The sequence below is a fragment of the Sceloporus undulatus genome, chromosome 1 (assembly GCF_019175285.1).
Source record: "Sceloporus undulatus isolate JIND9_A2432 ecotype Alabama chromosome 1, SceUnd_v1.1, whole genome shotgun sequence".
Classification (NCBI taxonomy): Eukaryota; Metazoa; Chordata; class Lepidosauria; order Squamata; family Phrynosomatidae; genus Sceloporus; species Sceloporus undulatus.
This window is the reverse complement of record NC_056522.1, coordinates 373,493,257-373,517,102: the sequence shown is the minus strand read 5'-3', so window position 1 is coordinate 373,517,102 and position 23,846 is coordinate 373,493,257. Positions and strand designations below refer to the sequence as shown.

The window sequence follows — 23,846 nt, the reverse complement described above, 5'->3', positions numbered from 1 at the left end:
CATAGAGTTGGAAGAAACCGCAAGGGCCATCCAGTCCAACCCCTGCCATGCAGGAACTCTCAATCAAAGCCTCTGCTTGAAGACCTCCAAGGAAGGAGACTCCATACACTCCGAGGGAATGTGTTCCACTGTCGAACAGCCCTTACTGTCAGGCAGTTCCTCCCAATGTTCAGGTGGAATCTCTTTTCTTGCAGTTTGCATCCATTGCTTCAGTATGTGTGTGTGTTTGTGTGTGTATATATATATATATATATATAATACACACACAACAGACATATATAATATTATATATATTGTATTTGTATTATAATATATATATATATACAGTATATATATATATATATATATATATATATATGTTTTTTCAAATAATTGTATCAAAATGATTAAACTTTAATTAAAAAACAAAAAACCCAACCCAACCCCCAACCCTGGTCCCTCTCCTTCCTCCTGCCCCCACTGCCCCCTCCCCTCCCCAGCAGCATCCCACTCTCTGTCCCAAGCAGCCCTCCTTCTGCAGAGGAGGAGTGAGTGGGACTACTAGTGCTGCTGTTGTCTCTGTCGCCCCCTAGAGGCGGGTGCCTGCCCTGATCCTGGAGAGGGGCGTTGGGGGAGGCGGAGAGAAGAGAGGAGGAGGAGGAGGAGCCCCAAAGAAGCAGAAGGAGCGGGAGGAGGCTGCTGCTGCTGCTGCTCAGAAGCCTCTGGAGGAGCAGGGATGCTGCTGGTGCCTTGCAAGCCTCCTCCCTGAAGAGCATGAAGCCTGCCATCGCGGAGCCAGCAGAGGGGCCTCCTTCCTCCTCCTCCTCCTCCTCCTCTTGCTCCTGGGAGAGGCTGCGGACCAGGGAGAGGCTGGGGGCCGCCTTGGCCGGCCTGGCTGAGCTGGCCCTCCTCCGGCAGAGGCAGGAGCGCAGGGTCCGGAGGGAGCTCCGGGAGAACAGCGGAGGAGCCCCTGGCAAGAGGCCCCCCCTGGAGCCCCCTCCCCGGAGCCTGGAGGAGAAGGTCCTGGAGGAGAACATCCTGCTCCTCAGGAGGCAGCTGGTGAGTCCCTGGCCTCCAAGGAGGACCGGAATGGAGGACCTCCCGGACCAAGGGAGGACATGCCCCCCCCCCAAACCAAAAGCAACCCACCACTCCTAGAAATGTAAAGCCCACCCCTCCTGGTTCTGCTGGGCGACGGGAGGGCCTTTCGGGAGTCCTCCCGGACAGGAGGGTGAAAAGGGAGGACGCCCTGAGGGGACCCAGCCACCTCCTCCGATGGCAGCCTTCTCTCCAGCAGGAGTTCCACAAAGGGCCTGCGTTCAGGGAACTCCTGCTGTGGATGGAAGGGGGAAATGGAGGACATGCCTGGTCCTCTTGGAATTCCTCCTGGACAGAAGGGTGAAATGGAGGACATGTCCTGGAATAGGAGGACGCCCTGCACTCAAAGTAACCAGGCTATGCCCTCCATTTTCAGGCTTCTGTCCAGGAGGAGTTCCAAAAGGTTTTACGTTCAGGGAACTTCTGCTGTGGACGGAAGGGTGAAATGGAGGACATGTCCTAGAAAAGGAGGACTCCTCTTCATTTTGGAGCTCCTCCCATACAGAAGGGGGAATAGAGGACGTGTCGTTGGAAAGGAGGGCATGCCTGGTCAGCTTGGAATTCCTCCTGGACAGAAAGATGACATGGAGGGCATGTCCTGGAAAAGGAGGATGCCTGGTCACTTTGGCACTCCTCCTGGAGTGAAATGGAGGACCTGTCCTGGAATAAGAAGACATGTCTGGTCACCCTGAGAGAAGGAGAAAGAGGGTGGATAGAGGGGGGAGGGGCTGAGGAAACCTGAGTGATGAAGGAACAGCTTTAAACCCAGGATGAGCAGGCGTCCTCCTTTTCCAGGACATGTCCTCCCTTTTCAACCTTCTGTCCAAGAGGAATGTCAAAATGTCTTCCCTTTTGAGCGGGTCTAAGAAGCGTGAATTTACATTTCTACAAGCATAGCAAACTTTTTTGGTTTGGTCAAGCCCTACATTTTTCTTGAATGCCCTACATTTTGTGGAGTCTTGTCCTCCTTTGAGGTTAGGACATCTGGTCACCCTGTTTAACCCTTCTCCACAATATCCCTGCCTCCCTCCTAGGGTGACCAGTGTCCTCCCTGCAAAGGAGGACAAAGGACTGCAAAACGTAGGACATTCCATAATAATAATAATAATAATAATGTAGGATATTACTAAAGAAAGGCTCAAAACACTGATAGAACTCTAAATCTGCGCTTCTTTGGCATGCTCAAAAATGGACAACATTTTTGCCTTCTTCCTGGACAGAAGGCTGAAATGTAGGACGTGTCCTGGAAAAGGAGGACGTGTGGTCACCCTCTTTCCATCCCTTTTCCCAATGGTGTCAAAATGGGGATGGTTGACCATCATGCCTAGGAGGAACTCTGTGCATGTGCAGAGTGCCCTTTTCGTTGCCACCTTGCACGCTCAGGGAATTAATTCAGTGTTGTTGTTGTGTGCCTTCAAGTCCTTTCCGACTTATGGCGACCCTATCCTGGGGGTTTCTTGGCAAGTTTCTTCAGGTGAGGTTTGCCATTGCCACCCTCTGAAGCTGAGTGTGACTTGCCCAGGGTCACCCAAGTGAATTCGAACCCTGGTCTCCATAGTCTCAAACCACTACCAGAAGAGGAAGAGGAGGGCTAAGGAGCCATATTTGGACCTCTGAACTCTAACTAGTGATGGGGGGGGGGAAGGACTGCTTTTGCGCATCTCTTGTGCCAAGTTGTGGAGTGCCATCTTTGCAAGGAAATGGCAGGATTTTGCGGTTATTTGGGCTGTGATTCTGTAGGCCTGGGGATGGGGATCCTCTCTTCCCTACTCAAAGGACCTGGCCATGTCCCTATCTTTTTCTGGAAGGTCCTCTATTTTGCAGTGTCTCATCCTCCTTGACGGTGAAGTCGCCTGGTCACCCAGGGAAAATAAAGGGCTGAGACACCAACTCACTGAGAAAAGGGATGATGTGTTGCAGGGAGAGTTGTAGTTAGCCACTACTAGGATATGCTTGTGGTTAGAGCCAGCTTGTTGAAGGATGGAAGAGATGGAAGAAGGCAGATGGAAGTGCCTCTCTCTGTGCACCTCTGTAAAATAGGAGGTACCACATTTTTGTACCCTGTGTCTGTGAGATTCGGGATTTGGCAGGTTGGTTTCCTGACTGTCATGCTGCCAGTAGATGGGAACAGATGTCTCAGCCTCACTTTTAAAAAAGAACTGTTTCTGGTTTGAATTTGGGGCTCGGAAGAGAAGTAAGACAGCTGGCCTTTACTCCTTTTCTAGCCTCCTGCATCCTCCGCTGTCCTTTCTTCCATTTTTGGGCTAACAATAGCAGCCATTCCTGCTAGGATATCATGATTAATTACTGCAGCTTTCCAAGGAAGGGAATTTTCCCCTTTTTTCCTCCTTGCTTTCTTTCTTTTTTGTGGTCATCTTGCTGTACTGCAAGTACAGGGAATAGTTCCCTCCACCAACGATTGACCAGTTCAATGAGTTCAATGCCGGTGCTGCAACTGGTCCAATTCCTGATTTTTGCCATGACAGATTTGGGGAGGCCATTTCTGCAAGCCGGGTGGGTGGGAGGGTAGGTGAGAAGAGTTTCAGATGAATGGGGAGGACAGGAGGAACACATGGATGCTCATGTCTTGCCCGAGCATCTTTTGGTGGATATTAGGTCGGATGCTGAAAGGCATTGCATTCCATCCTCCTGATGTGGCGGACGGGTATCTGCCCAGAGCTGGTATGGGAACCAGGAGACCATTGCTAGCACGAGAAGCTCAAGCATTTCCCTTCCTGAGTCTCTGTCAGTGATGCCAGATGCTTTGCAGGTTTTTTGCATGTAAAATGGGGTGGCGGATAAAAAGGAGGTAGGAACTGGTTTGTTGTTGCTGCATGCACCAAAAATGGGAGTCAATGGACTGGCACCAAGCGGAGGAGCATTTAGAGGACAATGGGTGTCATTCTGCCCTACAGAAGTCCTAGCAAAGTGGGTGGGGAACTGCACTGCCGTTGCTTCATGCACACACACATACACAACCTTCAGCAAAGGAACTGGAAAGTGGAAGGATGCTTTCTGCAGACCTTGGCCACCGGGCTTTTGAGCTGCAGCAAACAGAGAGGAGGGGGGAAATCAAATCAAGATCAGGTGTTGTTTTGCTTGGGTGATGTTCCTTCACTCCCACCTCAGCTGAGTGTGTGGCATTCCAGCATGGCTTTTGCAAGGCTGTGTGTGTGGGTTTTTTTTTTTTTTGTGGTGATGGGGAGCCAGGGATTTTTGTCCATCTCAGTGCAGAGGGTTTTTCTCTCTTGCATCTCATTCTCTTTACAGGAGAGTTCATGCAGGGAAAAATTCCCTGGTGGTTTGCACCCCCACGCCACCAGATCCACCTCCATGGCCTGTCTGGACTTCCTATCAATAGGGGTTTGTGCAAGGGACGTTTTGGGAGAGAGCCGTCCCTGTGGCTGTAATTAAAAAGGAAGGATTGTTGTAGTGACAGCAATGGGAGACTTGGCTTAGAGAACCAGTGAGCAGGGGCTGGTGGTGTGTTCCCTGCTACAGAGATCTTGAGGAAGGACAAGCCAAAATACCTTTTTAGCAAAATCCAGTGATGCAAAAATCATAAAATAGAAAGACAGCAAACTCCAAAGCGAGTGCTCAGTTGCTATGTTTTATTTTTTTTTTACTTGATGTTAAGATTTTTGTGTGTGTGTTTAATTTTGTGTGTTTTAGTGTAAAGTTAGAACATTGCAGATAAAGAGCAATGGGGTGGATGGGTGGAAACAGAAAAATATGGGTGGGCTTGAGAGTGTTAGTAAGGAACATGTCAGGAAGCTATAAGAATGACTTTAGAAATAATGCAATTTGTAGAAACAAACTGCATTTACACTGTAGAAATAATGCAGTTTGGCTTCACTTTAGATTCCATCCTACAGAATCCTGGGATTGGTAGTTTTGTGAGGCAACAGCACTCATTGGCCGAGAGGCTAACGACCTGATCAAACTACTAAACCCAGGATTACACACGATGGAGCATACAGCACTTAAAGTGGTGTCAAACTGCATTATTTCTACAGTGTAGATGCACCCGAGAAGGTCACGATGAAGGGCACAGAGGCCATATTAAAAATGAAAGAGGATGCCTGTGACTAGAACAGTTTGGCTAATTCAAAACAGTGTGAGAAATTCAATTTGGACTATTCCAGAGCTTAGAAAAATCAGTCTTTTGGACTGTAATTCCCAGAGTCTCCCAGCTAGGGAGGCTACTGGGAATCGTAGTCCAAAAGAGTCATTTCACCCAAACTCTCATTTTGCTTCTTGGCTCTAGTTTCTGCTTCTCTATAGCGTGTTGCCAAATCACAGTTCTGTCGCCAGCAGTAGATGCTAGGCCACATGCTACAAAATCCCTGCTCCCTTCTGCTGCTCCTAAAATATAGAACATTCCTTTCAAATTCTACTAGGCTGATGCCACAAAGGGACAAGTTTCCTTCCCCCCATGGAAGGTGAACTGAAAACATGCCAACAGATGTGTTCTTTGAGCAGCTGGCAAGTTTGTGGCTGTTTTGTGCCAACACACTAGCTCTGGCAAACATCATCCAAGGTTTCACCCATGCAAGAGAGTGCAGACACATGTGTAAACATCTCCCATGTAAGCCTTCAATTTGGCAAATGGAAACTGGGAATGGGATGCAGCAGGAATGCAGAAAGCACACTTGCATGTTTTGCAGCTGCATTTCCATCCAGTTGCATCTGTTAATTTAACCACTGGTGGTGCAGTGGTTAAATGACTGTACTGCAGCCACTCACTCAAAACCATAAGGTTGCAAGTTCAAGACCAGCAAAAGGGGTTCAAGCTCGACTCAGGCTTGCATCCTTCCGAGATGGCTAAACTGAGTACAATGGGGCAAATTAGCTTACAGTTGTAAACCGCTTAGACACTGCTTAGGTGGTATGAAGCGGTATATAAATGAAGCTTGTTTGTTTTGTTTGTTTGTTTCATTTAGCTAAGAAAAAGCTCAGAGCAAGGCAAGCAGTTCATTTTATGGGAAGGGCTCACTTATCCTTCCCCTCTGCACCTCACTTGGAGTGACAGTGCGCTGCAAGTTATTTTATACATGGACATATACATGTTAGGCTAGCAATCCTTTTGGCACATGGCCCTGTACATGGGCTCCAGCATGACAGTGGTCTGTGGCTTGCATGATGCAAGAGCCCCAGGGTTTGGGTTGCCCATTAGGATCATCCCAGTACCTGAGGTTTCTGGGTCAAAACCTGAGATCAAGGGATGGCCCTGGTGATGCTATTAAGTGTTAAGTACCAATCATAGTTGCTCACAGTTTAGGACAGGGGTAGGCAACCTTTTTGAGCCAGGGGCCGGGTTGCTGTCCCTCAGACAACTGGGGGGGCCGAAGCAAAAAAAGTAAATAATTAAATAATAATAAATAAATAAATATATAAATAAATCGGGACAAATGTAGGACAAAATTTTCCGATGGAGGACACGCGAAAAAATTTGCTGATTTAAAAAAAAAGTTCATATAAATGCATGTTTCTGAGGTTTCTATAGATAATTGTCCCCCAAAGGCCCCGGCGGCAATCGGTGGCAGGACCGGACTGGGGCCAGCCCCAAGGCCTCGCCGGGCCGGATTCGGCCTGCGGGCCGTAGGTTGCCTACCTCTGGTTTAGGGCCTGGAGCAATGGATTCAAGCTACTGTACAGGCAAAAAGATTTCACCTAAACATTAGGAAGAACTTACTGGTGGTTAGAGCTGTTTACTAGTAGAATACACTGCCTCCAAGTGTGGTAGAGTCCCTTTCTTTGGAGGTCTTTAAACAGAGGCTGGATGGCCATCGGAGGTGCTTTGATTCTGTGTTTCTGCATGGCAGAATGGGATTGGACTGGATGGAGTCTCTTCCAACTCTATGATTCTGCAAGCGCGCGCACACACACACACACATGGAAGAGAGAGGGAGAGAGAGACCCTCTGTTAGTAAATTAAGTCAGAATTAAAGAGACTGTTTCCAGGCCAAAGTGAAATGAGAGGATTACTCCTCACTTTCTTAGGAAAGTGGGGTGGTAAGCAATATAGTTTACTTTCTTCTAAGGCTGAAGATAGATGCAAAGCATTGTGCAAAGTGAGTCCTGATGTTACAGTGACTGGGAGGGAATGAGGAAGCTAACTACATAACTACACAACCCCCCTGCTGAGTCTGGTTTGAACCTGGAGATTTAAAATGGGGTTTTCCTTCTATGCAGGCCAGGGGGTAGGGATCACCTCAAAGACTGTTGGATAGTATAGTCTTCCAGCCCTAGCCAGCCTAGCTAATGGTGAGGAGTCTTGGGGTAGTAGGCAATAGAGTTCAGCACCATGGCTGGTTCCTTTAAACCACAAAATATAACCCAGAGTGGGTCCACTGGCTCACTATAATGTGGATGCTATCATCTGCCACCAAGGTTATCCAGACGGTGAAAATAATCTGGGTTGAATCTTCGTTGTTCAGATGCAGTTTGAATGCACCCGCTTAAAGTTTTTTTTGGGGGTGGGGCTGCTAATACCCCCATTTAATCTGGGATAATCGATATTGGGGTTTTTCCCAAGTTCTTTTTAAAAAAGTGCATCGTTGGCAGTGTGAATAACCAATGAGGATAGACCCAGGATAAACCGGGATAAAACTCTGCATGCCTTGAATATGCTTTGAATACATTCGCATCATCGACTTAATCTTTATTTGAGTGCTGGCATGTGTGAGCTTCTGAATTTGTAGAGATGTGCATAGATATGGCTCCGTAGTGTAAATAACAAACTTGCAATGTGCAAGATTAATCGCATTGTTACACTAAAAAAGCCTGATGTCTGAATGACTCCACAGGTTAATATATAGCAATTTTGGCCTGTAGCTGTCGATAACATAAGCCTTTTCAGATCTATGGACAGCAGCAAAATAGTGTGCCCTGAAGCCAGGGAACCTGAAAAGTGTCTGCAGTGTGGTGGCACCAGCCCTGTCTGGGCTGCTATACCAGACTCCTTAAGTAGAGTTCAGAGTGCTTCCATACAAAGGCAGTTCTCTGTGCACACACAGTAATGAGAATAAATGGCTGGACTAATTAATACACTTTTCCCATCTCCATGACAGTGTATATGGTTTTCTACGAGGAGAAAACCTCTGTTATGGAGAAACATTCTATCCCAGCCTGTAGTCACAGGCCAAAATCCTGTTAATGACTTTCATACATGTATGAATTCCCCTTATGGAAGCCTTTGGGCATTTTTGGCTCATATGCAACATCTGCATTTAATACAAGGTCATGAAATTGAAATTATACATAAAGGATCATTGTGCATTTGGTTATGTATCTAGTTAAATGCTTTTCTTTTTGCAAGTTCAATTGTATATATTCACTTGTATATCCAGTTGTGCATTCAGAAGATCATTTGGTCATACATTCTATTGTGGGTGTGTGCATGTTGCCACTCATTAACTAATATGGGCTTGAGCTCCCACATTTTTTCCATCCATGGGGGAGCCCAAAACCAAACATTTGTAGATGGGAAATGCCCACCATATTAGTGTTTAGTTAAAGAAAACACCCAGATGAAGTATTTCATAGAATCATAGAATCATAGAGCTGGAAGAGACCACTAGGGCCATCCAGTCCAACCCCCTGCCATGCAGGAAATCCAAATCAAAGTATCCCTGACAGATGGCCATTCAGCCTCTATTTAAAGCCCTCCAAGGAAGGAGACTCTATCACCCTCCGAGGGAGTGCATTCCATTGTCGAACAGCCCTTACTGTCAGGAAGTTCCTCCTAATGTTGAGGTGGAATCTCTTTTCCTGTAGCTTGCAACCATTGTTCCGGGTTATCTATTAGATAATGCAACTGTTAGGTGGATTTGTAATTGGTTGACCAGCCGAACCAATGGCTCCTCTTTGTCCTGGAGAGAAGTGACCAGTGGGTGTCACAGGGTTCGACCCTGGGCTCAGTGCTGTTCAACATCTTTATCAACGACTTGGATGAAAGAAAAGAGGGCATGCTTATCAAATTTGCAGATGACACTAAATTAGGAGGAGTAGCTAATACCCCAGAGGACAGGATCAAAATTCAAGATGACTTTAATAGATTAGAAAGCTGGGCCAAAACTAACAAAATGAAATTCAATACAGAGAAATGTAAGGTGCTCCATGTACATGAAATGCACAGATATAGGATGGGGGACACCTCCCTTGCCAACAGTACACATGAAAGAGATCTAGGAGTCCTTGCAGACCACAAGTTGAACATGAGTCAACAGTGCAATGCAGCAGCTAAAAAGGCCAATGCGATTTTAGGCTGTATCAGTAGAAGTATAGTGTCTAGATCAAGGGAAGTAATTATACCACTCTATTCCACTTTGATCAGGCCCCACCTGGAATACTGTGTCTAATTCTGGGCACCACAATTCAAAAAGAATATTGACCAGCTGGAGTGTGTCCAGAGAAGGGCAACCAAAATAGTGAATAGTCTGGAAACTGTGCCCTGTGAGGAGTAACTTAGGGAGCTGGGTATGTTTAGCCTGGAGAAGAGAAGAGTAAGAGGTGATATGATAGCCCCGTTTAAATATTTGAAGGGATGTCATATTGAGGATGGAGCAAGCTTGTTTTCTGCTAGTCCAGAGACTAGGAGATGGAACAATGAAAAATTGTAGTGTTTTGAATGTTGTAATCTGGAAGACTAGGGTTCAAATATGTGCTGAGCTGGATAATCCGCTTCATCCAGGATCGATTGGAGCTGGATCGCAACCGCCCTCTCGATCACCTTACCCAAAAATGGCAACAGCGATACAGGCCGATAATTATTATGCATCAGGGGGGTCCAGGGAGGGCTTTTTTAGTAAAGGTCTTACAGTGGCCAATTTTAATTTCGATGGAAATTGCCCTTCCCTGAAAGAAGTATTAATAATCCGGTGTAACATTAAAGTTACCACCGGTCCCCCCTGAGCCGCCAGCCACGAGGGACAGGGATCGAGAGAGCAAGTCGTCTTCCTAACACTCCCAAGGATCCTGTCCACATTCTCGGTACTTACAGGCTCAAAGTGATCCAGTTTAACCAAGTCCACGGAAGCTCTGGATACCTCTACTCTGGTTTCTGCTTTAACACTGGCATCTAGACCTTCGCTTATCCGAGAGATTTTATCCGCGAAGAAGTTGTTAAATCTGTCACAGCAGGCCTTGGAAGGTTCAAGGATCTGGTTCGGGGCAGGAGGGAGCTGAGTTAGCTCCCTCACAACTCTGAACAACTCTGCCGGACGCGACTCCGCGGACGCGACACGTGCACCATAGAATGAATTCTTAGCTGCACGTATCGCCTCAAAGTCAACTTGAAGGCACACAACAACAAATGACCTTTTCCAGTGGGTCATGTTTTCCCATGATATATCCAAAGCTCCATTTTAGTTATTGCTGGCTTCTAGGGGGAGTTCAGACTTGGTTTGCTCTCAGATCCTTTGATTGATTTTTTTTGACAATCCATTGTATCCATAAATTGTCCTCCAGTTCTACATTTCAAATGAGTGAATTTTCTTGTCAGCTTTCTTCATTGTCCTGCTTCCACAGCAATATACAGAAATAATAATGCTAAAAATACTATGGTATAGAATTCAGTGGTTCCCAACCTTTGGTCCTCCATTAGTTTTGGATTTCAACTCTCAGAGGCCCCAGAAAACATGACCAACAACCAGGAATTATAGGGGCTGAATTCAAATCATCTGGAGGTCCCAAGATAGGAAACCACTGGAAGATTATTCTGACTTCGATATTTAATTATGCATATTTGCAATTAAGGATCATATTTTTCATAGCTGCACTTCCAAGTTCTAGTCTTCTTCTGATTTCTTGACATTGTTGTTGTTGTTGTGTGCCTTCAAGTTGTTCCTGATTTATGGTGGTCCTAAGGTGACCCTATCATGGTGTTGGTTTGTTTTTTTGGCAAGGTTTATTCAGTATGCCCTTGCCTTCTTCTGAGGATGAGAAAATGCGACTTGCCCAAGGTCACCCAGTGGGTTTCTACGATTGAGCGGGATTTGAACTCTGGTTTCCAGAGTCATAGTCCAGTGCTCAAGCCACATATCACACTAGCTCTCGATCTCTTTTTTGATTCATGGCCAAGTCATCATATAGAAAATCTTTTAACTGCTTTCCTTTCCTTAGTTTGAGGCTTGTTGGTTGCTAGACATGTACAGAGGTCTGAAAGGAAGTTAAGGATGATTCTGAAATGGGTGTTGATGTCACAGAAAACTGCTGCCTTTTTAAATCACTGTGCAATCTTTAGAGATGGTGAAGGACGGGCCTTAAATTAAAGGTGTAGCAGAGGCAGTCTAGGACAGTCATGTACCTCGAAGCTTTATTGGGATCACTGATGGTTCTTGCTGTATAACCCTTGCAATCCCTTTCCGCTCTGTGGTTCTATGGTTCCCTCATTCAGTGATCTCAGTAGGATGGAGAATCAGCTCTCAGTTTCAGTCCAAACGTGACTGGCTCAAAGTCATCCAGTGGGGTTCCTTTTCCATTCAGTCCAACCCTCTGCCATGTAGGAATACACAATCAAAGCACTCCAAACAGATGGCCATCCAATCTCTGTTTGAAAACCTCCAAAGGAGGAGACTTCACCACTCTCCGAGGCAGCATATTCCACTATTGGACAGCTTTTATTGTCAGGACATTTTTACTAATGTTGAGGCAGAATCTCTTTTCCTGTAGTTTGAATCTATTGCTTTGTGTCTTAAGGCCCAATCAGACAGGCCAAAATAAAGCTGCTTTGGGTCACTTTGGAGATACGCTATTTAAATGATACATGCATCCAAAGAATCTGAAAGCTGTGCCAAAGCCACGCTCTAGTCCTAAGGACTGGAGCTCAGCTTTGGCACAGCTTCTGGCCTCTTAAGATGTGATTGTCATTTAAACAGCATACTTCCAAAATGACCTGAAGCAGTTTTATTTTGGCCTGTCTGTTCAGCCCTTAGTCTGTGGCGCAGCTGAAAACAAGATTGCTACACCCTCAATATGACATCCCTTCAATTATTTAAACATGGCTATCATGTCACCTCTTAACCTTCTCTTCTCCAGGGTAAACGAACCCAGATCCCTAACCACTATAACCTCTCAAACCACTACACCACACTGGCTCCCTTATTTATTCTGAACCTTATACCTAAGATAGGATCAGGACCATGGATAGCGGCTTTAAAATTCATGTTAAAACATAGAATGGATTCACTGCCCAACTGACATGGAGCCCACCAACCTCTGCTGATGGTATTAGCCTTGCAAGCAAAGGAGATTCTGTAGCCATGCATGGACGAACCGGTAGGCCCTCTTTCAGAGCAGTGGGATGTTGTTACATAAATCTTGACAAAGGTGTGGCAAAATGGCAGCCAGCCACAGCCCCCTGAACCTACAAAGACTGGAACCTGCAAAGATTGGAAACTACCATCTCAAAGCATCATTAAAGGCATGTGCTCACAGGTATTTGAGTTGGGCTTGGATTGTATGAAACTGCTTTTGAATCACAGCATCCCAACAAGCAAAGGTCTCAGTACTTTTACGTCACTCGATGGGACCTCTGCCAGTTAATGAGTTTCTCATCCTTCTTTTTCATAGAAGAAACACCTTCTAGAAGGCAGTGCAGTGAAACGCAAAGCAAAACGTGTAGAAAAAGCTTTATCCAACTGGTTGGTTGATGGATAGAGATAATTATAAGATTCAGCAGGAAAACTGATTGCTCTGACCTGGGGGTTAATGAGCTTTATTTTAAACTCATTCTTTGTAGCAGTGAGCATCATGAATACCTTTGCAAAACTGCTTAAACGCTCTTGTTATTTCAAGAAAGCAATGCATTAGTATAATTGAGGGTAGAGAAATGAATTACCATGTGTCCATCCATTGCATTGATACAGCTCTTATAATCATGTCTGCTTGCTTTATAAGGATATAGAACCTTCATATGCAAACTGAGGATGTTGTAATTGAATGCCTTTATTGTAAAATGAGGTTAAACACCTAGCCTGAAATGCTCAGAAGATGTATCTGCCTTGGATATTTTAACACTGTCAAAGATTGTTAGATTGGGATTCTGAGGAAATGTCAGAAAAGTATAGTTTGTGGTGCTGGGTTCAAAATTCAGTATTTTGAAAACTGGATTTTATTATTTTTTAAACAGTTTTTAAATCCCCCTTTAAGTTCTATCCCTATTTTACTCTAAAAAAAGGTTTCAAGCCAGCTAATGATGAACATTATCAAACATTAATTTTAAAAACTGCTTAAAATTCTCTCATATGCAGAAATGGGAATAAGACTCAGCCATAGAAACCCACCCAATGGCCATAGATAAGTCCCACTCTCAGCATCAGGAGAAGACAATGACAAACCTCCTCTGGACAAATCTTTTCCAAGAAAACCCTAATAGAGGGTTAACTTGAAGACAGATGGCAAGAATATTCCATGAAATACTATCAACAAAACAAGGTGCATAAATTCCAGGAGCCCAGAGGCTAGTCCTCCTTTCCAGATCCACTGTGAATCTTACCCTTCAAAATAAAACAGAAAACAAGTTTGCTCATCCTCGGTATAACATCCCTTCAGATATTTAAACATAGCTATCATGTCACTTCTTAACCTTCTCTTCCCCAGATTAAACATACCTAGCTCCCTAAATTGCTCCTCATAGGGATTGGTGGTTTGCAGACCCTTCACCAGTTTGGTTCCCTCCCCTCTGGACTACCAGTCCTGAGGAATAGCAAAATTAGGACTCAGCAAATGCAAATGGGAAACCATTCAGAGTCCCAGCAGATAATGATCACCAATTAGCAGACACTAATCCTCGTTTGCATTAGCCTCCCAGCCTGAGGCCAGCCATCAACACAGAACAAGACACATGCAAATCACTCCTGCATTCCCAGGCGCACACAGTATATATACACCCACTTTTTCCAGGCAAGCATTCTCTGAAGATGCCCATAGCCACAGATGCTGGCGAAACGTCAGAAAGAAACTCTGCTAGAACATGGCCACATAGCCCGAAAAACCCACAAAAAAAATCACAATACTGTAATAGAATTTCAGCAGATAGAGAATCTGAGTGGCAGAAGAGGCAGAACTGTAATATCTTCTGGCGTAGATAAATATTCCAGCTTTAGGAATGGGAGAGGAAGAGAAAGGGGAGCCTTTAATAGTTGCAGCTCCACAAATGTGGCTGCTAACAGTTTTCAGAAAGTAGTTTATAATGGTTGGAGCTCTGGACTATGAGCCTTCAAGTTGCCTGTTGCCTTATGGAGACCCTGTGAATTTTGCAGGGTTTTCTCAGACAAGGGATACTCAGAGGTGGTTTTGCTAGTTCCTCCCTCTGAAATATTATCTGCAGCACCTGGTGTTCATTGGCTATCTCCCATCAAAGTACTAACCAGGGCTCACCTGCCTTAGCTTCCAAGATAAACCGAGATCTGATGCCTTTCGGATATTTAGACAGTTCCAGTCTGGCTTGGTTGTGTCTTATTTAAACAGGCATTTGGTGACTAATTGACTGTGCAGATGGATTTTTAATGAGGTGTGTGTACTGTACTTCTATCCTGGTTGCTATTATTATGGTTTTAAATTTTTTTTACTCTTTTATATTATTGGTATTTTAATATGATAATTAATTTACATTTTTAAGAAAAGGCATCACGTTTTTAGTTGTACCTTGTTTTTAACGTTGCTGTGATCCACCTGGGTCCCATGTCTGGAGGAAAGTGGGATATAAATTCAGTAAAATAAATCAATAATCAGGAATGTTGTTTTCTTTTTTGTCATAGCAGAACTGCTTGCGAAGGCGCGATGCAGGACTATTAAACCAGCTGCAAGAACTGGACAAACAGATCAGCGATCTGAGGCTGGATGTGGAAAAAACAGCAGATGAACACCTGGAGACAGACAGCCGTCCCAGCTCAGGTAAGCTTTTCCTGTAGTCATGCTACTGGTGGATATTTGCGGTTCCTCAGAGACATGGCTATCATGATTATTTTACAGCTTTTGAATGTGTTTCTGCACTTGAACTCTGCAATCTATGCATTCCAGGCACAGATTCCTCCCTGCCTGTGGCTTATGCATGGAATAAACTGTTGGTGCTAAGACTGCAAAGAAGGCATAATGCAGGCATCTGCTGGCATTCTCTTCATGACACACAGACACAAGTCCAACATACTTCTGCGCATTCTTTTTTGGTCACGGATATACCTTTCTACTCTCCATTCTTCAAAGCTCTTCCCCCCTGACTTGCTCTTCAGTTGCTGTAGCACCCTCCTGCCATTCATTGTCTGGTGGGGAGTGGGGGAGAATCACAGAAGTGTCTGCTTGTGTCCCAATAATCAGACACAGAATAATTGCATAATTTGGTGAGACCTGGAGGAACTTGGATGGTGTCAATGGATGATATCAGTGGTCTGTGTCTGGCTCTGAGGGCATAGCCAGATGCTTAATTGAGCCTCCCAATTTATCAGCAGTTACTGAATGAGGTTGGGGGTGGGTGGGATTTGAGGTGGCCAAATGGTGAGTCTGGAGATGGGGTGAGAGCAGAGAGGTACTGTAGTTCCGCATGCAGGATACTTATGCTATACTGTGTGTTACAGGGTCTTGACCATGGGCTGACATCCTAATAATAAGAATAAGAAGAATAATTTCTAACCCATCGCTCCTGATGGACTGAGGTGGAGAACAACAGATTAAGATTACACATTAGTTAAAAACACACATCAGTTTGAAAAAAACAAATAAAACACATGCATATTAAAACAATCCACATTTAAAATTCATTATTTAAAATTCACAATTTAAAGTCAACTGGATAAGCCTGCTAGAAGAGGCTGGTCTATAATACTGTTTTAAATTCAAATAGTGTATTTGCCTGTCAAGTTAGGGATATAACAAGTATAATTACACTTGTGTGTGTGCTTTTTTGGTCATGGCAGATGGAGGAATTCATCCCTCCATCTGTCACAACTCCATTCCTAAGCCACCTACTTGTTACCAGCCTGGGTAGTCCTCCTATGGGCATTCATTGGACAGAGGAAGTCAGGGGAAGAAGGATGGAGGGCAGCCAGGAAGCCTCCCAACTCTATATCTGCAGCTGAACAAAGAAGGAAAAAGGCATCTCCTGAACCTCCCAGGGGCCCAGAAAGACGACATATTCTTGAAGCTAGCTGCTGGAACAGAGCTGGATTCTGCCTGGCTGGCCTTTCTCTTTTGCTGGCCACTGAATTGCTGTGTGGATGTAAACCAAGTCTGTCAACAATAGTGGACTCAGGGAGCAGCAGAACACTTAACTGTGCCAGGTGAAGATTTATGCTCTGCCAGCAGAGTGCAGGATCTGAGCCATGTGAGTTAAGTCACTGTACTGCAAAATACTTCAAGTACAGAAGAAGAGCCAGTGTAGTATAGTGTAGTGGTTTGAGTGTTGAACTAGGACACCCGGGAGATCAGTGTTCAGATTCCTGCTTGGTCATGGAAGCCTACTGGGTGACCTTGGGCAAGTCACACTCTCACAGCCTCCAATGAAGGCAAGAGCAAAACCCCTCTGAATAGATTCTGCCAAGGAAACCCTGTGATAGGTTGGCCTTAGGGCCACCATAAGTCAGAAAGTACTTGAAGACACACAACAAGAATAACAACAAAAGGAAAATTTATATTTTATCATGGTGTGGCCACCTTGACAATCATCCATTCAGGACTGGGCAGCTGTGGCAGGTCTGGCCTGGTTGGGGGGGGGGCGGCGTTTTTTGCACCTATGACACATTGGAGAGCACACAGACTGCCAAAAGTTCTAAAACAAGGTAGAAAGAAAAGTGTGTGTGTGTGTGTGGAGTGGAGAGAAATGCAAAACAAATTTATTTTTATATATTAAATAAGGCAGGCTGGCCTTGCAACCCATTTAAAAGGTGAATAACCGATTTTGAAGGTTCCCAGGACAGGTACATTCACCCCCTTTTTTTAGTGATCTGGGGAGCAGGGAGGGTTTGGGGGTCAGAAAAAGAGCCTTGGGGTCAGTCCAGGTTAGTACTTGGAAAGGAGACTGCCAACAAATACCAGGTGCTGTAGGCTGTATTTGAGAGGAAGGACCTGGAAAAACTGCCTGTGAGTATTCCTTGTTTAAGAAAACCCTATGAAATCCATAGGGCCACCATAAGTCAACAGGCAACCTGAAGGTACTTAGACACCCACATATTCCTATAGTATTAACCAGGTATAACATTAATGGATTCTCCTGTTGTTGCTTTAGGGTTTTATGAGCTGAGTGATGGAGCTTCCGGGTCCCTCTCCAATTCGTCCAACTCTGTTTTCAGCGAGTGTTTGTCCAGCTGCCACTCCAGTACCTGCTTCTCTAGCCCTTTGGATGCCTCCTTGAACAGCTCAGATGGACGCCCCAAATCTGCAGGTATGGCTGGAAATAGACAGATTAATGCAGGAGCAGTTTGAGAGTTTGGCTAAAATAGGGGAGACTTCTGAATTGTGATCTTGGCCCTTGTCACACTACCTTTTGCCCATGCTCTAATGTTCTTGGAAAAGTTATTTTCTTTGGACTATGATGGCAAAAACTTTCCAGCTAGCATGATCGCAGGATTCTGGGTGTTGCACATGAGAGTTTTTCAAGTTCAAGGAAGCATGCCTCCCATCAGCCAGGTTGTGTAGCACTTTAGCCATGTTTATTTAGTCCACTGTATCATAGAACTATAATGATGGATTGAACACAAGGGTCAACTTGTCCAACCCCTTGGTTCAGTGCAGGAATCCACAAGCTAAACCCAGCATCCCATTTTCCCTCCATTAAGCTCAAATATGGTGTGCATGGCTCTCCGCCACCCCACTGTATCCTTAATAACAACCCTTTTAGTTAGGCTGAGAGAGAGAGAGTGGCTCTAAATCACCCACCCAGTGACTTCTCATGGCTCAGTGTGGACTAGAACCCATGTTTCCTACATCCTACTTTACCTCTCTCATACAATTGTTCATGAACTTTTTACCGTTCTGACCCCTCTTTACAGCTATACAGTATGTGGATGTCACACACACACCATTTGATATAGTATATGAATAAATATATTTTGTTTGTTTAGTGTGCATATTTGCATTCACGCACCTCAGAAGGATACAAGCCTGAATCGAGTCTGAGCCCTTGGCTGGTATTGAATTTGCAACCTTAGGGTTTGCGAGTGAGTGTCTGCAGTACAGGCATTTAACCACTTGTGTCCTCAGGGCTCTTACTGTGCCACCTGGGCTCTTGAACTCCTGTACCATCCATATTTTGTTGTCTCTTTAGTCTTAATACTTTTGGTAACTATCTAGAAAATCTGTCATGTACAGGAACACTTCGGTTCAGAAATCCTGACTTTCTGTAGTAAAATTAGGAAGGCTTTATTCAGAAATTATAGATGTTCACCACAGATATGTGTTGATAGGACTAAGAGTCCAATGTTATTACCATTTATTTAAGTATACAATATTCAAATTTTGAGTGAGAGGACACCCCATTTGTCCATATAATCAAACAAACTTCTTTCTGCCTCTCCCTGCCTGCCCCTCTTTTCACCCTGTACAATCCATTTCCATGGAACTGTCCTTAAAACTCCCTGCACTGCCTCTTCTTCCTTTTCCCATCTGCTCATTAACCACTACATGGATGTAAGTGCCAGTCTTACAATTTTTCTTGCAACTATGTGTCCCATCATCCAGTATTAGTACATTATATAGCCAATTATACACCAACAGAGCAAGCAAAGCCACTGTTTATAACTCTGGCAGGCAAGTTGAAAGATTCAGCTGCTGACAGTCCCCCTACAAAAACACTATTTCTCTCCAAGGCTGCATCTACACTGTAGAAATAATGTAGTTTGACACCACTTTAACTGATGTAGCTCCATCCTACAGAATCCTGGCATTTGTAGTTTTGTGAGGCACCAGCATTCTTTGGTAGAAAAAGCTAAAGACCTTCTAAAACTAATGTAGCATTGAAAACAAATCTTGCAAAATTAGGTGATTCTGGGAACTATACTCAAATAGTAGCTTTTCTCAGTACTATTGTTTGCAATGCATCTGTTTTGCAAGTAGAACATTATCTGTACCACTGAACAGTAGTCACTCCTTTTAGCAGCATCAGTGAGCAGGCTGGGTGGATATGGACCACCAGCTTTTAGTTATTGTATGTACAGTGTGCCCGCATCATATACTGAAAGCAGCAATGGAAGAAGCGGTGCCATGCGCTGGAAGAAGTAATGGCATGCATGCCTGGGGCATGTGTGTGCCACCACGCTGTCATGAGCATGAGCCCCATTACTTCTAATGGGGCTCAAGCATACACAGAATTTCTTTTATCCGGGTGTGTGTGTGTCTGGAATGGATCCCCCACGTAAAAGAAGGGACCACTGTATTCATGTTTACATCTACAAATTTAGATTAAAAAATTGACCCAAAAAACCTGAGCCGACTTATCCAGGGTCAATGTAAGTACTATACTTTAAATCAGATACACACACACACACACACACACACACACACACATGCACTGACCTTCTACTCTTTCATCCACCCAGCCTTTTGTTTGTGCACAAATAGTTATGCCTGTTGGAATTTTGCAAGTTCTTTGGCATTGTTTTCCTTTACTTCATCTTTTAAATCCTTCATTCATACCCCTAACTTTTACTCTAAACTTATCCACGGGTCATATCAAAATGCATAATTTTGGTACCAAAACCTGCCTTGGACTTATACATGAGGTCGACTTATAGTCAGGTATATACGGTAGGTGCTAACTCATCAGCCAAGGACGACAATGATGAAGATGATATCTTAGTGATTGTTGTAAACAGTCTTGTGAAGGTTGTGGGTCATGCCTCAGTTGATCTTAGGTATATGACCTGTTGGTGAAAGAGTTCCAGTAACTGGATTTCATAATCTGAACTCTAGAGAATTTATACTGCTGAAATAGAATATTTCTTTCTGGTCTCTGGGAATCACACAATTGGGTTTTCCTGGGCCTTCTCCCCTCTTCACTTTTCCTGTGCTCCAAATTATATGGGTGTGTTGCAGAAGCTTCTGCCAGTCATGCTGAAAGAACGCCTTGCTAAAAGTCTACTAAACTCCTAATCTTAAAGTTTTAATTTTGATGTCAACATTAGCAAAATATAGAACAATAGTGCTCTGATTAGAGGAGGGGGGATAGTTTGCATTCCTGTGGGGTGTGGTTTGTAGGATGTGGTGAGGGAGTATAGAGGGGTGTCCCAATCCTGAAGTCCATAATTTTAGAGAAGGGAGATCTTGGCCACCAATGATAGAAGTCAGGCTTTGGTGCAAACCGTGTCCTTGAGTAATCCTTGTATTGGAATTTTGTTGAACTTTATAGATCTTTTTAAAAGGTGAAAAATATAGAATGTTGAACTTGGCTTTGGTTTTCAGAAGGCTACATGGGCCAGAATTCACTAAGGCAATTACGAATGTGTAGTCTAGAGTTACATGGCTGTTTGTATTCATAATCCCTACATATTCACTTGTTTAGTAAATACAGAGACACTATGAAAGTCCCCTGGTCCCCACATACCAGATGGCAGCCACTGCAAGCAACAGGGGGTCTGTTCCCCTGTCAATTGGGAAGGAGTTGACTTAATGTTCCCACAACCTTCACATGAATGATCTCCAATGCAAGGGGGAAATGCGACAAGGGCCCTGCTTTTGGCTGCCACACCTGAGATTAGTGGTGTGGAAATGTCAACCAGCTGCTTCCCAATAGATAGAGGAACAGACCCCTGTCACTTGTAGCAGCTGCTTCTCAGTAAATGAGATATTGGGGAAGGCATACTGGAAGACACTACAGTGTGCCTTCTATAACCATGGATTCTTTATCCATGGCTTGAAAAATTGTTTCAAAAATTTCAAAAAGCAAACCTAGATGTTGCCATTTTATATAAGGGATACCGTTTTACTATGCTATTTTATATAATGGAACTTGAGCATCCATGGATTTTGGTATCCACACGGGGCCCTGGAACCAAAGCTTAGCGGATACCAAGGGCCTACTATATATAGCTATGTAACTATGGTCGTTGCACATTTCTAAATGCCTTTGTGAGTTGCGTCCTTATTTCTTAAAATCTTTGTCATAGTCATGAATGTTAACATTCCCTATAAGATCACAATTTTTATTTACTTATTTTTCTTCTTATGGAATTTCAGATCTCATTGGCTGGTTGGAGTATAACAAAGGAAGTCAACATGAAGACCAATCTATGGGGATGGTGTCTCCCTCTTCCTCCTCACCATATTCAAATTCCCTTGATGTGATTTCTGATGTGCATCCAAAATATCAGTGTGATCTGGTGTCCAAAAATGGAAATGATGTGTACCGTTACCCCAGTCCCCTACATGCAGTTGCTGTCCAGAGCCCAATGTTTCTCCTGCCAGTGATTGGTAACCCCCCGAGAGAAGTGGATGAAGAAGAAAGACCTGAAGACAACACTGTTGATGTTGGTGCTGGATCTGAACTTAACTCAGCAAAACCAGGTGCTTCTTGTCCCCCACACATCTCTCATTCCACATCCTGTCCCACAGCCAGCCAAAAAATTGACAGTTACATTTTGAGCCTTGTGCAGAAAAAGATCCCTTCGGTGAGGACTAACAAGCCAAGAACAAACCTGAACGCAGACCCTGCCAAAGGGATTTTGAGACATGGAAGCATGTGTGTTCGACAGGTGACTGGTACAGCACACAACAGTGTTACAAATCTTAAGAGTATGGGCCAGGTGTTTCCTCATTCCAGTGGAACCACCACCACCACCACCATCCTTGATAATGGTGCCTTCTCCCCCTTAAAGGAGCATTCAAAAGAAATGGAGCATCAGGAGACCAAAAAGATGCCTCCTCCAACAAATGTAAACAATGAACTTCAAAGCAAACACTCGGGAAGGAATTTCAAATCTCAAGAGGTGGCACGGTGTCCTGTGGTCAACAAGGGGGACATCGCCAAGGAAAATGGCCAGGCCTTTGTGGCATGTCCTAAAGAAAGCCCTTGTAATCATGGGACACTATTGAAGGAAAGTAAAGCCACCCAGCTTCCCAAAAAGATACTGTTTAAAAACAGTGGGGTACAAGCAGCGTGCTCCATTCCACCCTCTCAGGAAACTAGGCTTCCACTTGATTTCAAGAGTGAAGTGTTGTCTTCTCAGAGACTAGAGGAGAGTGTACTGGTGAACGGCCAGTACATACCAGCTGAGCCCCAACCAGTGAGACTTCACAAGGGCACCAGAAGTGTCAAAATCCTCAAGAGCTCTATGGCAAAACACAGGTCCCATCTTGTCACCGTGATGGAAAATGGGCCACAGGTTGGGCGGGAGAAAGGCAAACCCATGAGCAAAAAGTGCCATTTCCCTGATGACCTGGATACGACTAAAAAGCTGAAGAAGGCCACCATGAAAGGGAAGAAAAGCAGCCATCTGCTGCCAGAAACGAGCCTTCTTAGTCGGCCATCGGGTGTGTTGAAATCTGGATTGAGGCCCCACGGACATGGCCGAGAACCTGTGGTAGCCAAACCCAAGCATAAGCGGGCCGATTATCGTCGCTGGAAACTGTCAGCTGAGGTGTCGTATGAGGAAGCCCTTCGGCGGGCAAGGAGAAACCGGAGAGAAGCAGTTGGGGTCTACACACAGGTCCCCCATCCTTACACCAGCCCCTATGCCTATGTGGCAAGTGACTCAGAGTATTCAGCGGAATGTGAATCCCTTTTCCATTCCACGGTAGTGGATACCAGTGAGGATGAAAGGAGCAACTACACGACCAACTGCTTTGGGGACAGTGAATCCAGCTTGAGTGGGGTGGAGTTTGTTGGTGAAAGCACAACGACCAGTGACTCAGATGAAAGTGGGGGTCTCATTTGGTCCCAGTTCGTCCAGACTCTTCCAATCCAGGCAGTTGCCGCTGCTTCAGAGCTCCACGAAAATGCAGCCAAAGCATTTGTTAAGATTAAAGCCTCGCATAACCTAAAGAAGAAAATCCTCCGCTTTAGATCTGGCTCTCTCAAACTGATGACTACTGTCTAAATTTCTACTGGTCATAAACAGTAACAGTGATGATTTTAATTGATGATGATGATGAAGAAACACATGCTTGCTAGAGGGATCTGTGTGTAAATATGTGCCTCTAGTTGGTGTGTGTGAACATGTACATTGTGCACCAAGTTTTTGTGGGGCCCTGGGTGCTTTTGTTCAGTACACAGAAGGCACAAAAGTAATGCTAGCCCCTCTACCCATCCAACAAAAGGGTCACCAAGCAAAGTGTCCCCTAGCATACAAAAAGTGGGATGTGCAAATGCAGAAGCCATTTATGGTGGCTGTAAAGTTTTCAGGTACTCCATGGCAGCAGTGTTGGTGTGTGTGTGTGTGTGTGTGTGTGTGTGTGTGTAGGGGGCCTAAATACCCTAAAGGCACCAGATCACATCTGATTTTGAAAGATAAGTAGGGTCAGCCCTTTTTAGTACAGTCAGTCCTCTGTGGATTCTTTATCCACGGATTCAAGCATCCAAGCCTTGGAAATATTTTTAAAATATATAAAATCCAAAAAGCAAACCTTGATTTGACAATTTTACATCAGGAACTCCATTTTACTTTGCCATTTCATTTAATAGGACTTGAGCATCCATGGATTTTGGTATCCACAGGAGGTCTTAGGACCAAACCCCTGTGAATATCAAGGGCCCATTGTACTTGGATGGGAGACCGCCAATGAATACCAGGATTTTTTTTGCCCCCAAATCCACGGTTAATTCCCAGGGAACAAAATCTGTC

At 44.6% G+C, this 23,846-nt stretch overlaps 1 protein-coding gene across 2 annotated transcripts; it reads left to right on the top strand.

Annotated features, from left to right (window-relative positions):
• Window positions 1-678: 678 nt before the first annotated feature.
• DACT1 (dishevelled binding antagonist of beta catenin 1) lies at window positions 679-23,538 on the top strand. 2 transcript variants are annotated; one of them, XM_042446868.1, is made up of 4 exons: window positions 679-1,038; window positions 14,844-14,976; window positions 17,300-17,455; window positions 21,244-23,538. In XM_042446868.1, exons 1-4 carry the CDS (start codon window positions 754-756, stop codon window positions 23,100-23,102), a joined length of 2,433 nt encoding a protein of 810 aa, XP_042302802.1. In that variant the 5' UTR covers window positions 679-753; the 3' UTR covers window positions 23,103-23,538. The 2 variants fall into 2 exon arrangements, with proteins under 2 accessions (XP_042302802.1, XP_042302801.1); XM_042446867.1 differs by having other exon boundaries at window positions 14,841-14,976.
• Window positions 23,539-23,846: the final 308 nt, after the last annotated feature.

What these genes read in the sequence shown, in the direction of transcription:
- DACT1 (XM_042446867.1), top strand. Translation starts at nt 754, where the DNA reads ATGAAGCCTGCCATCGCGGAGCCAGCAGAGGGGCCTCCTTCCTCCTCC. An exon ending in AGACAGCCGTCCCAGCTCAG is followed by an intron (nt 14,977 to 17,299) that starts GTAAGCTTTTCC and finishes TTGTTGCTTTAG; the next exon opens with GGTTTTATGAGCTGAGTGAT. An exon ending in TGGACGCCCCAAATCTGCAG is followed by an intron (nt 17,456 to 21,243) that starts GTATGGCTGGAA and finishes ATGGAATTTCAG; the next exon opens with ATCTCATTGGCTGGTTGGAG.